We start from the raw sequence: 13,586 nt of genomic DNA, 5'->3' as shown, positions 1-13,586 counted from the left end.
AAATATGTTATGTTGTGCTCCCTTGATAAGTGAGTGTAATAATAATCAGAAAACACAAAGAGCATGGCCACAGAGTTGGTAAGCACCTGAGCATGGATTTTATTGCAAGGCTATGCAAACTGCAGGCTCTTTTCCTTCCTACCTGGCCCCAAGGATTTGAGTGACTTTAGGTTTCTATTGGAAATAGCCATCAGAGATCCCCTCTATTCTTGATATGTCATTCAAACATTTAGATTGTTTTGTGCCTTTGAGAAAATATTCAACTAAACGTGTACTCTTGGTAATTTCAGGAGAGAGAAACCTCGGAGTTCTTCTCTAGTGTCTGTCTCAAGTCAATGACATGTGACTTCAGTGACAAAAACTTTGCTCTTCCCACAGGTGACCTGTATATAGGAGGAGTGGCTAAAGAAACATACAAGTCCTTACCGAAACTGGTCCACGCCAAGGAGGGCTTCCAAGGCTGCCTGGCATCGGTGGATTTAAATGGGAGACTCCCAGACCTCATTTCAGATGCTCTTTTCTGCAACGGACAGATTGAGAGAGGATGTGAAGGTACTGAGTCTTTGATTTCACACGCTGAATATTGCAACTCAAACTGTACATGGGAACACATCTCACGCGCCAGTGAACTTCACTTCTGCCAACAGGTGGACTCCCTCCTTCTGGGTTTAAAATGAGCAAACAAACAGAAGCGTAGTTGTAGGCATCCACGCTGACATTAGTCTGCCGACCCAATATGTCACAGAGAGTCCGCCAAAGAGTTTTCAATGAAACAAGAACTAGAAATAAAGATCCCCAGGTCTTTCTTCCAAGGCTCCTCCAGGTAGACCCAAACATCTAACTTTTCCATTAACAGCCAAGGGTGTGAATTGTTTTCACCCTCTAGGCATCTTGCTTAGGCCTAAGAGGGACTCAATCATGGTTGTAACCTTGTATTTCTGAAGTCTACATTTCTTTGGGCTCTTTAGGAGCCCTGTAGGCACAGCAGTATGGGGCTACTGACTGCAAGACTAGCAGTTCAAGCTCACCAGCTGCTGTGCAAGGGAAAGATGAAACTGTCCACTCCTGTAGGTGTCAGTAACCTGAAGGAGCAGTTTTCCTCCTTCCCTTAGGATTTACTATGAGTGGGAATGACTCAGTGACAAATGCATTTGATTTCGGCATGTTCTCAACCTCACAGGAATAGAAAGATCAGAAATATATGTATAGATAGATATAGACAAAGACACACATATCTTATATACACACATACACATATACTATATATACTATATATACATGCACATATGTTATATACACATGTGTGTACATATATGCACATATACATATTCCTATACAGAGAGATACATTGTTACTTTCTGCCTTTTTTCATTCTATAGTTCATCTAACTAGTGTGCCAATTACTTATTCAATACTTCCTTTATTACTTGGAGCAAACGGAAACTCCCTACTGCTGTGAAGCAGACAGTCTAAGCAATCCACAGGAGCATGTCTACTCGGTCCAGACAGTCACTGAGTCCGAATCGATTCAATGTCAATGAGTTTGAGTACTACATTAGATAGACAACAATTAGGCTAGAAAAAAATATATTCGCTGTTCTAAGTATTAGTCAGCATTAGCCCATTTTTAAATGTCTACAAAATAGGATACAGCAAAAGAATAAACTTGAAATATCCCATTCTCAAAAGCCTGGGTTTGCATCTTACTGGAAACAAGTGTAATGCACCTGAATTGCCCGTTTGTTTTAGTTAAAATAGGTTTTCTACATTCTCCAAGGCTAATATTCTATGCCTCAGAAATGTGTTCCGGTATCATCCTGTTCTTTTGTGCTTTCTATCAGGCTAAAATATGTAGGATTACTTGTTGATTGCTACTTTCATTTGAGGTAATTTTCACTTCAACACCTCAGATTATGGGAGCCAATCCTTTCTCCATGAAAGTAATGTAATCACATTATCTTGAATTTTGGAACTCTAGATGTGCTGCTGCTGCTGCTTCTTGAACGTTGAACACGGGTTGGGACATTTTGAAATGTGAATTCCTGTCCCCCAGGAGATTATGAATCATTTCTTCTCAGCCAAAATAATGCCATTAGATTTCATGATTACCATAGTACATATCCTTTTTTCTCTTATCTGAAAATACATATTTTTTTAGCAACATATGTGTTCCCCTGAAGAGTTAGGTGAATTCCATGCTGTGTTTTGGTCATGCTACAGGATATGGCCCATTTACAGAAAAGCTTTTTGGAATTTTCTTTCAATCTTATCGCCGTCTGTATCTTTGTATTTCAAATTTTGATATAGCAACCTTTAGTAGCACACAAGGAAAATGCGTATGTGCTGTTTCTTTCATGTTACCAACTTACACAGAGGGGGGACATTTGAATGAGTAAATTCCTTCCAGTAGGTGGATATAGGCAACCAGATGGCCCAAATCGTAAGCTCCGGACTACTAGCCCAAGGTTGGCAATTGGAACCCCTGAAGAGGTGTCTGGGAAGACAGGCCTACAATCTGTCTCCGAAAGGCACAGCCTTCACAACAAGCACAGCACTTCCACTTAGCACACATGGGCTTGTCATGGGGAGAACTAACAACAAGTAGATTAGTAAATGAATCTGGAATATAGCCTCGGTCTTGGGGGTGATACAATTAATGAGATTATCTGATTTTAAAAGAATCACTGGTGGCGCAATGGTTCAAGTGCTTAGCAGCTGCCTATACCTAAGAATTTCGCATTGACTAGCCTCTCTAAAGGAGGAAGATGTGGCAGTCTGTTCCCATCAGGAAGCAAAGCCTGGGCCACTCTCCCTCCCTCCTGTAGGTCACGATAAGTAGGAATGACTTGACAACAATGGATTTGAGTGTTATTTTTGGCACGTATTTTCACTTTAACAAAAGGAAAGTATTACAAACTCTTTTGGAACTTTTGTTTTACCCAAAATAGAGATTGCTTGGTAAGTGACTTCTCAGGTACAAAAAAAATGCTGAGGACGGGCAGATGGACACTGACAAAGAGTATTTGTAGTAATCATGTTTTGTGTTACTTGCTATCATAACCTAATAAGCAACTTGTTGAAGATGACTGATTGGACCAGTAGCTTTGACCTAGCATTTGAACAATGTAAAATATTCAGTAGATTACGACCTTGGACCATTTCTTACTTCACCTAGGATGATTTAAATAGCTGGTCTTCAGTGATCACCCCCTCTTTTGCCTCTTTTTTCATTACTCAAAAATTGTTACCATGCTCCTGCCCTTTTGCCCCAGCATAACCCTGATACTTTATTTTCAAGAGCATGTGTAATATAATTTGATTAATAATTGTTTCTTTTTATTATTAGTATCTGTAACATCTTGTATTAGTAGCAGTTGGAATTTAATAGATATGGTAGTATAGTTGCTACCATAATTAGTTTCCAAACATTCTTTTTCTACATGGACTCCTTGACATCATCTCCCCTTCACCCACCACCACCACTGTACTCCCTCCCCACCCCTGTAACCCTTATTCTACTTGCTGTTTCTATAGGTTCATCAATCTGGGCTATCATTTACTGAGAAATGGAAAAAACATATAACACAACATCAGGAGGATGACCCCCCCCAATTACATAACAGCTCTGCAATACACCCTAATACAAACAAATAAAAACCAAGTCAACTAATATAAACCGAATATACAGAACTAATTTTCCCAGAAACATATGTTATGTTTCTGCCCCGTATGATTCCTGAGAATAATTGCAAAGGTATTCGTCATAGGCATAATTGATGAGATTCGTGTAATTTTAGGATTAGGGACCAAATACTAGATACAAGGGAAAGTATCTCTATGAAGAATTTTGTCTCACAGAACTTGATTCTAACTTATAATAAAGTCACATTCACAGTTTAAGTTATACAGTCCTAAGTAACACCAGGTCAATATTTTGTATTATTTCTCCTCAAAATGACCCACAGATCACTATGCTCTTTCCATAGAAAATGTCATTGATCCTCAATAATTATTTTTTTTGCATTTCAATTATAACTATTAAAAAACAGGGCTAAAAATAAGGGCTGCCATTGAGTCAATTTCAACTTTTGGTGACCTCCTGTGTGCGGTGCAAACAGTGATTTATTGGGTTGACATGGTTGGGACTTCTTAGAGGCAGGTAGTCAGCTCCATCCTTGGATGCTCACTGATGCCGGCAGCTAATAACCACCTTTATTTTAAAAACACACCTAACCTGCGAGAAAACCCAAGTCCTGCCTAAATCCAGCTTAATCTGTCAAAATCAAATGCGGGATTGTTAAAACCAAGCGTAATGGAATTTCTCCCCCAGGGTTTCTGATTCTGTAGGATTGAGATGGGGAACAGGAGTGCGCTTCCTAACAAGCTGCAGGTGATGCTGATGCTGCGGGGCTGGGAAGCAGACTTCACCTTTTGAGAAACCTTCCTGTAGATGACATCATTCAGTCGCAGAAAAGAAGATAGAGACTAGGAATCAGTCATTAGAAGGGCTTAATTATATTCCAAATTGAGTCAAGGTAGCGTCCCTACATAAATGTGGAGGTGGTGGGATGTGTAAATTCAAACATCCCCTGTGTAATTATGTCATTCCGCTCTAGAACTACTTTATAGGAGGCAGGAGAACTTTCATACTTAATTGCTAACATTGCCATATGCTATCACATTTAATCCTCAAAACTGAGTATTTGGAGGGTTTTTTTTGGAGGATGGTAGTGAATAAAGTGAGCATCAGAGATGTAAAGAGACTTACATAAGGTCACGTAGCTCGGAAATGTAAAGAGCAAACCAAGATTGACTTTACTTGAATACTTACCACTTCCCTCCCTTTCCTCGGGGTCTCAGACTTTCATTTTACTTACACTTACATTCCCTTCTCATTAAAGACATTTCCTGATCTTTAATCACTTAACACAAATGTCCTGTGACTTGATCCCAGTTTTATTCTGTGATAAACTAAACGGAGCACTATGCAAATAAGGGGGAAATTAATGACCAAATAAAGTCAATCCTTTCTTGTGGAAATGCTGGTCAACGTGTGAATATTGTTCGAGAAGGTGAGTGCTTTGGAAATGTGTCTTGTCGGGCATTGGCATGTATTTTTTGGCAAAACCTGAAGAGAAAAGACTGCTGTATTGAAACATAGCTTCTTGTTCACACAGCAGCCAGGGACGAGATTATTTTTTCAGCAATACTATTTGCTTATTTTTAGAAGATAATGTTCCTTATCTATTTCTGATAATTTTGACACACAATGAAAAACAAAACTCTGGGCCCTACTCAATTCTTGATCCCCTTTCTTTCTGAGCCCCGTGATTTAACAGCCCCTGATCAGCCTGTGGAGTAGCCCTGGAAGAAAGAGGCGAAAGAATGTCGTTCTAGGGCGTTTTCCTTTCTTTTCTCAAGCACTACTTAATTTTCAGTGTTTAATTAATTTCATGAAATAAAGATCAGTAGACCATTTACTACTACAGACTGGCACATTAAAAAACAACATCAACAACAACAAGAAACACAGCAATATATTGATTCTTACTTCTCTGCTGTACTTGCAGAGAAAAAAATACCTCATCTCAGGGACTTCTTGCTATGGTGAGAATGAAGTTAATGTTTGTTGTTTGTTTGCTATTAATGTTGTTGTTGTGGCTCGATGCTATTGAGTCGGTTCCACCTCATTAATACTGCCAGATCATGGGCCAGCCCTACAATTGTGTTTGAGTTCAGCCACTGTCAGTACATCTCTTGAGAGTCGTCTCTTTGTCGCTGACACTCCACTGTACCAACAGTGATGCCCTTTCCCAGAGGCTAGTCTCTCCAGACAGGATCCCTGGTGGTGCCTCAAGGAGAGCAATTGGAAACCACCAGCTGTTCTGCTGGACAAACATAAGGCATTCTACGCCCATAAAATGTTACCGTCTAAGAAACCCTCAAGGCCATTTCTTCCCTGCCCTCCAGGGTGATGATGGGTAAGGATTCACAACATGGAAGTCTTACCAGCCTTGTGTCCAAGAAGTATTCTGGGAACTTCTAAGACAGACTTGTTTGTTCTTTGCACACTCCATTGTAGATTGAATGTTCTTCAACATCATAATCGAAAGGCATCCATCATTAGTCCTTCTGAAGTCATTGTCCCTCTTTGGCATACATGTATGTAAGACAGTGGCATCTTTCTTTCTTTCTTTTTGAAAACACGTTAAATAACTTGTGCAAGAGACTTGCCCAATGCAATAAATAATTTGATTTCTTAACTCCTGTTTTTGTGGGGGTGAGTAATGATTGTGGATTCAAGTACATGAGATCCTTGACCGCTTCAATCTTTTATCTCTTTAACATAATACGGGAGAATACTAGCATTCTTGTCAGGCCTAAGTCTTTGATTTCTATTTGGTCACTTATTGGTCCAGTTGTGACAATTTTTTTAAATTTATGTTGAGGAATAATCCATACCACTGGATGTCATCTTCGATCTTCATAAGATGTTACATGTACTGTTTCAGCTTCAGTAAACTAGTTATGTTCATCTACATAGACTCAAAACTGAAACCATTGCTATGGAGTCAATTCTGGTTCATAGCAACCATAGGGCACATTATGATTAAGCCTTCCTCCTTTCCTGATGCTGCATTTTCTTCATATAATCCATCTCCTTAGATGGTTGGATTCCCATAACAATGGAACATACAATGATACAACCCAGAGGCACATCTTTTTGAACGTTGAACTCATGTAGCATCTTCTTATTCTGAATGAACAACTGCCTTGAGGTCCCTGTCTAGGTTCAAAGTTAGCACAATAATTGTTCTGGAATCCCTTTTTTGCATTGTTACCCACCATTTGTTATAATCCTTAGTTCAATGCTTCTACGTACTGAATAAAACACAGGTAAAAACATCTTTCTGGCGTGCTTTGCTTTCAACTTGGATTTCTGACAGTTCCTTGTACTGCTTCAATGTTTACTGAATTATCTCCAGCAAAAAAGTTTACTTCTATTCAATATTGATGATATTATTTGATACCTCCCTCATTCTATTGGATCACCTATCTTTGTAATAGGCACACATATGACTTTCTTCCAGTCAGGTGGCCAAGTAGCTGTCTTCCAAATTTCTTGGCATGGACAGATGAGTGAGTGGCTTCTAGCATGTTTGCATTTATTGAAACAACTCAGTCGGTATCCCATTAATACATGGAACATAGCTTTCTGCCAGTGCCTACCGTGCACCTTTCTTTCTTCAGTGGGTCCTTGTATGTATGCTCCTTCTTGAAAAGGTTGAATGTCAATCAATTCTTCTTGGTACAGTGACTCTGTGCAATCCTTCTATCTTCTTCTAATACTTCCTCAGTGAATCTTCAGCTTTTTGCCTCAGAGAATCCTTCAATATCGCAACTCAAGGTTTGAACTTTTATCTTTACTTCCTTCCAATTGAGAAATGCTGAGTTTTTTCTCTCATTGTGATTTTGTAATTCCAGGTTTTACACATTTCACTATATTCCCTTTCTTCTTCAGATCTTGTGCATCTTGAATTCATTTTTGTATAGGGTGAGAAGTGTGGACGCTGTTTCACTTTTTCTGCAGATGAATACCCTGTCTTGACAGCACTGATTGCTAATGGAAGCGTCTACTCCCCAGCTAGTTTATTTCGCCCCCTTTTCAAAGACTAGCTGTCTATAGGCGGGTAGATTTATGTCTGGTCTCTCAGTGCTACTCCATTGGCTTTTGTATGCGACATTACATTTTTTGGATTGAGAAATGTGAGCCCCCCCCCTCCTTTGTTCTTCCCCTTTAGTAGTGCTTTACTTATTTCGTATCTTTTTTCTTTCCATGTAAGGTAGGTTGGTGATTAGTTTTTCCATTTATTTAAAGCTCAGAAATAGGGTCCAGATCAGAATTGCTTTCTTCTCTAGACCACTTAGGGTAACATAAATTTTTTTCACCATGTTGATTTTTCCTACTCCTGCATATGATACAATCTAGCATTCATGGCGGTCTCTTTGGCTTTCTTATAGTCATTTCTCCCTAGTTTGTGTTATTATAGAAGCCTAGTGAAAGCTGTCTGTTTGGATGACTCTGCTGGTATTGGAAGGATTGCTACTACCGTGTGACAAACTAACGGATGAGTGACGCAAATATCCAAGGGAGCTATAAAAGTTTTTGGAAAAATGGAATCTTTCTGTGAACTTTTAGAAACCTGCTTATATTTTCAATATTGTGGTTTCTGAATTTTCACATATTTTAAACTAAATTTTCTTGAACACTCTGAATATAGCCTGTATCAAGAAAATAGAAATGTGATTGTAAGTATATGTTTAAAAATCCATTTTGCCAACACATCAATTTATATACAGATAGGCTAATTACAGATAATTCTGATTTATTCACTAAAGCAAAAAGCTCACATGCTGTCACTGTTAAAAGCACTTAATTAGGCCAGTGTCTCCTTTTTATATTTTTATAAAATCTATAAAAATGAGTTTACTAGAAAATAGCTCTAATTTATTTTTTAATATATGTAGGTGGCCTGTGATATCTTTTTATACTTATATAAAGTAGTTCTTAATAGTGAGGCTTCTCTATAATAATTCATATAATTTCTCTCTAAGAATTATTCATAGGGCAATTTATAAGAGTAGAAGACAATTAATTAAGACGGTGTTGAAAAAGAAAAGTAACCCAGAAATATTTAAGTGAGGTATAGTCAACCCAGTAAGGACAAGGATGAAGACGTCACCTTGAAGTCTTGTGAAGAAATTTTCTTGAGAGTGGGTTGTACTGCAGATTACTTCACACAAACACACACACATTTTCTTAGAGTGGTGAGATTCTAAGGCCTGCTATCAGCAGTGATGCCTAAACTCAATGGCCACAGCAAGCTAATCGCTTTAGAAGTGGAGGGAATGGAAAGAGATAATTGGTCTGCACACGGAAAACGGTCGCACCTGTTTCCAGTGAGCAACCTAGTCGCTACGGTAATGCACTTTGATCTATCTATCCAGGGTAGGAAATAATACTAAAGCCCTTTTAATTTCCTTTTGTTTTATCTCTTCGACTCAATTAACCCTGATATACACACACACGCATATATATATAAACTAAAATGCCAAAATATTCGTTTTCTCACATTTGGACTTCCCTTAAGATGTATGGCTGTTAGTATTAATTTATTTGCTCGACGCGGCATTTCTCTCCCCCTTTACAGCAGCATGCTTTTTGAATCTGAGCATTCTTCTGTGTTTGCCTCATTTCAGTATTGCTTACTAACATTTAATATATTTTGCTTTTTTTATTTTATATTTTGCTGACAAAGTTGCATTGATGAAAGCTGACTTGCAAGGTAGATAGCCCTGTGTGTATAAAACAAGACTGAAACCCCATGACTCACAGTGGGAACCCAAAAATAATGTTGTTGTTTTAACACTTTTGCAATAACTGTTGCTTGGGTTCAGATTTCATTTTTCCCCATCCTGGACCATTGCGCAAGAAGCCTCATTTCGTAGAATAGGTGCTATAAAGGCTTTCAGTCTTGAATATGTTTGTATGGTGGTTGATTTAAGTGCTTTGGTCATACTTTTTTTTTAAGTTCTTTGTTATTCAGTGTTCTAGTTTCGATTCTTTAGCAATAGACTAGAATTCTTTTTACTTGTATGTTAAATGGGGCATGTCATTGAAACCATGTTTTACTTTGTTTGTTTAATTGCATGAGATGGTTAAAGCATGTGAATTGATACTTGCCAACATACCTACCCAAATCATCCGGCAATCATAACTTTATCCACAGTCCGCATAGAAAAACTTCTGGAACCTCTTGGGAAGATTTGCATAATTTTCTTTGGTTATTTTTTTCCAATCTTTATCTCAATTTCATGAAGCTAATATCTCCATTGTTCACCGTGTCTCTATTCATTGGTCAGAAATTAAGGAGATCCCTGCATTTTCTGAACTCTAATGAATCAAGAGAGACTTAATGAGGATGGAATGAGCTGAGATCACCTGCTTCCATGATCACACTGAAGCTTTGTGCTTTTGCTTTTACTATTTGTTTGCTGAGCTCATTAGTACAAAGAATTTTGTCCTCTATTTTGCAACTTCAGAAAACCTTCACATTACAGTCACTCTGTTTGCAATTCAGGAGTGTGAGCTAGAGCTTATACATCGAGTGTGGTCTTCTCATTTGAGGTGTTGGCAACTACTATATGTGACTTCGCCCTTGCACCAAACACGTTTGGCTTGTTATTGAAAGAACCAAACTTTTTTTGAAATGTGTTCCAGGGCCCAGCACAACCTGCCAAGAGGACTCGTGTTCAAATCAAGGTGTGTGCTTGCAGCAGTGGGACGGTTTCAACTGTGACTGCAGCATGACCTCGTTCAGCGGGCCGCTCTGCAATGACCGTGAGTGCCCTCTGGGGGTGTGTGTGTGGGGGGGGGGGGCGGGGCTACTCGCGATTGGCTCCACTTGTTTGCTAGCCAGGCTCTAAACTCTGGCGGCCTTGTACTTGGCACTGCTGTGGTCCTAAGTGGTTGTTTCTACCAAAACGACGATTTGAAATACTGCCATGATGTTAATCAAGCCAATCATGCTTCAAATGGGGCCGTGATGGTGATGCTTGGGTTTCGTGTTTTATTGTCGGGTTTTTTTTTTTATAAGTTACTAACGGTCCCCTTGTCAAAAATAACTTTTCTACACATGATCCTTTCCCTTTAGGATCTGGAAGAAAGTTCATATCATTCTATACAGATAACATAGTTTTAATTTCGTGATATTGTAACTTGCGGGCTGCGATTGTAGTAGATAGAGATAGGGCTCATGGTTTGGATTTGTCGTTGTTGTTTCCCCTTTTTTCTCTTGCTCTTTACATATCTTTATAGACATAGCTGCATTTCGCTTAAAAAACAAATATGGTGAACTTTGCCCTTCAAGTACCCTCCATTAAATGTATGCAGTCTCTACCCCTATCAAGGTGGTAAAAAATCAGTCTGGCAATGAAACAGCGCCCACCTCATAGCATGACTTCTCTGAAAGGGTCTAACCTAGGGAGCCATGATACTGGGAAACAATGGCCCGGGAAAGCCCAGCACAGTTTTAGCTAAAGACAGAGCAGAGCCCACGTTGATTCAAGAAATCCTAAAAGCAGACAGAAGGAAACAGTAGGGTTTCATCCTCCAAATTATTTCAAAAGCCCATTTAAAATCCAGCAAGTTACATACCTTAAACTCTGTGACGGAAACATTTTTTGTCGTCGTTGTTTTTCACAGTGGTTACAGGAAGTGATTAGCAGGTTTTCACAATGCCACAGGAAGAGAGCAGCATTTCACAGGGATCACAGGATACAATTGATACTCTAAGGAGGCGGTTTCCGCAATGACCCTTAGGAAATTACCTAGATCTACATTTCTCCAGGAGCTGTTAGACCTGAGGCCTCAGAACTTTCCTGTGCCCTTCCTTATTTAAATTGGGAGGGTGCTTGCATGTCCCGCCTTAACCAGACCCCTGCTCCTGAGGCCACTGAATGGGGAGGTTTCCCTGTCTGGCTACTTAATCTTACTGGTCTTTGTAGCGCCTTCCTGAGTCAGAACAACTCTACTTATTAAGCATAAAAGGAAGTTTTACTGCAAGGGAAGAGTCTGTTACATTTTGGACATTAAACAAGCTCACTCTCAGATTGTGTTCTTTTCCTAGGAGTCCACTCCCTCTATCAGCGGCAGGGACAGTTTTCGGAAACTGTTCATTGAAATATAGGATGACGTTGGCTTTCTTACCTTCCTAACAGATCTTGCCTTAGAACATTTCATAAAACTGGTAGGAAAACACTTCCCAATAAGCGTTGCCATCTGCCATATTGAGAGGATCTCCTGACGAGGGCTGTAGAGTAGATACATGCTTCATGTTGAAAGGACTATGACATTTCAGGAAATGTTCTGGGATCATGGGATAGAGGATGCACAGATCAAAGGTTTAGGCTTACTTTGAAGGTGAATATGTTAGGTTTCTGGGAAGTTTATAACCTCTGTTCTCACTTTACTCTGCTGAAAGGATTCACAAGGAAGAAGCGCATTTTGTAGTCCAAGCGAGCTTTTATAAAGGAAAGGGAAAATTTCAGGTTTTACAATGTGAAAACAATGAAGTGAGAAAAACCACGTGGGAAGAAGATAAAAACTGGGAGCCTAGAACCCACACAGGAGTAAGTGGGGAAATCCCCAGAAGCCAAGAGGCCAGAGACCAAGAAGACAGGCCTGGTGAAGGCCCAGCGAGGGGACACACAAGCTTGCTGGAGGCCATCCTTCCAGCTTGCTGCTGAGTTAGGGCAGTTAAAATAAAGAAGCGACCTGGCCAAGGGGTGGGGAGAGGTGAGGGGGATGGGCAGGTAATACCTCTGGCTGGGGAGGCGTGATTGAAAGTATTGGCTGTGTTTAAATGCATCCTGGTGATGTCTGGTCCTAGGTGGAGGCTAGGTTTGGGGTTTACCCTGTGCTAGGGGGTTTAGTTAGCATATGACTGGTTCCAGATTTTCCCCTAAGTGGTCAGTTAGGGTGCCTGATCTCTTTCCAACCCCTTTGCAGGCACTGAGGAGACAGCCCCAGTGGTTCCTAAATGTAGCTACCTTTCAGATCAAACAGTCGGTTCGATGTTGACCTTTGTCTGTCTGAGCTGCCCATGCTAGTGGAGCCATACTGGGATATGGCATCAGCGGTGGCATGGTGTGGCAGCCCAGGGCTCCGTGGTTAAGAGGCAGGCTGCTGCTGCTGGTAGTGTCCGCCATTGCAGCCCTTGAGCTGCTTCCCGCTAGGAAGAAAAGACACATTCCCAACTGTCTCCGGGTCTCCGTGTAAAATCCCAAAGAGAGGAAGAGAGTGACCAGCATTGAAAAAAATTCTACTTGGAAGAGACATTGAGCCGTTGCCACAAGTGGTGAAATATGCTACCTCACTATTACCAAACCGGAAACCATAAACATTTGTTTAAATCCTTATACATCTGTAAATATTATGTTCCTATAAAAGAAATTATACTCTAAAACAACAACCCAATTTTGGGTTAAAAATCAGTAAATACCTAGATATGTATATATGAATACGTAGAGGTAACTTAGTGTGCTTGTTCCTGCTTCATAGAAAATGACATAAATTAATTTTCAAGGACAACTGGGAGATTGAAAATCTGTTATGATTTTATTATGGCAAGTTTTTAATCTTGAATATGATCCTGACAGATGTATGAGCACATGTGGTTGGTGAGAGAGTTTGCTGCCTGAAAATGTTCTTGCTTTATCTAGTTTTCATGTTATATAACATTTGGTTATGTCAGACAGCATAAGTTCAGATGCCAGTTCAGTATGAAGGATATAGTTCTCTGTATTCGTTAGACATTTTCTGAAGGAACATCAAGACCTGACCCTAAGTATCATACTGCCCCTGAGTCATTTTTCACAGGAGATTATTTGAATGTGGTTCCTGGGGGGCAACGGTGATGACAATGATAAGGCTGTTTGTTATTTTCTTGTAAATAAGGTAAATGTCACTCAGTAAATGTGTCTTGCACAAATCAGAATCAAAATTACTTTGGAGAGCTCTCGGA

At 39.7% G+C, this 13,586-nt stretch overlaps 1 protein-coding gene across 18 annotated transcripts in view; it reads left to right on the top strand.

The window, feature by feature from the left end:
* The window catches only part of NRXN1 (neurexin 1), a 1,245,618-nt gene that overhangs the window by 623,606 nt on the left and 608,426 nt on the right, over positions 1–13,586 (top strand). For all 18 annotated transcript variants that reach the window (XM_075535230.1, XM_075535229.1, XM_075535227.1 and 15 more), the window contains 2 exons: positions 379–552; positions 10,283–10,402. In XM_075535230.1, the coding sequence (XP_075391345.1) occupies positions 379–552; positions 10,283–10,402 (294 nt within the window). The remainder of the gene's footprint in view (positions 1–378; positions 553–10,282; positions 10,403–13,586) is intronic.

Source organism: Tenrec ecaudatus, chromosome 17 (genome assembly GCF_050624435.1).
Source record: "Tenrec ecaudatus isolate mTenEca1 chromosome 17, mTenEca1.hap1, whole genome shotgun sequence".
Classification (NCBI taxonomy): domain Eukaryota; kingdom Metazoa; phylum Chordata; class Mammalia; order Afrosoricida; family Tenrecidae; genus Tenrec; species Tenrec ecaudatus.
This window is presented reverse-complemented; position numbering and strand designations above follow the sequence as displayed.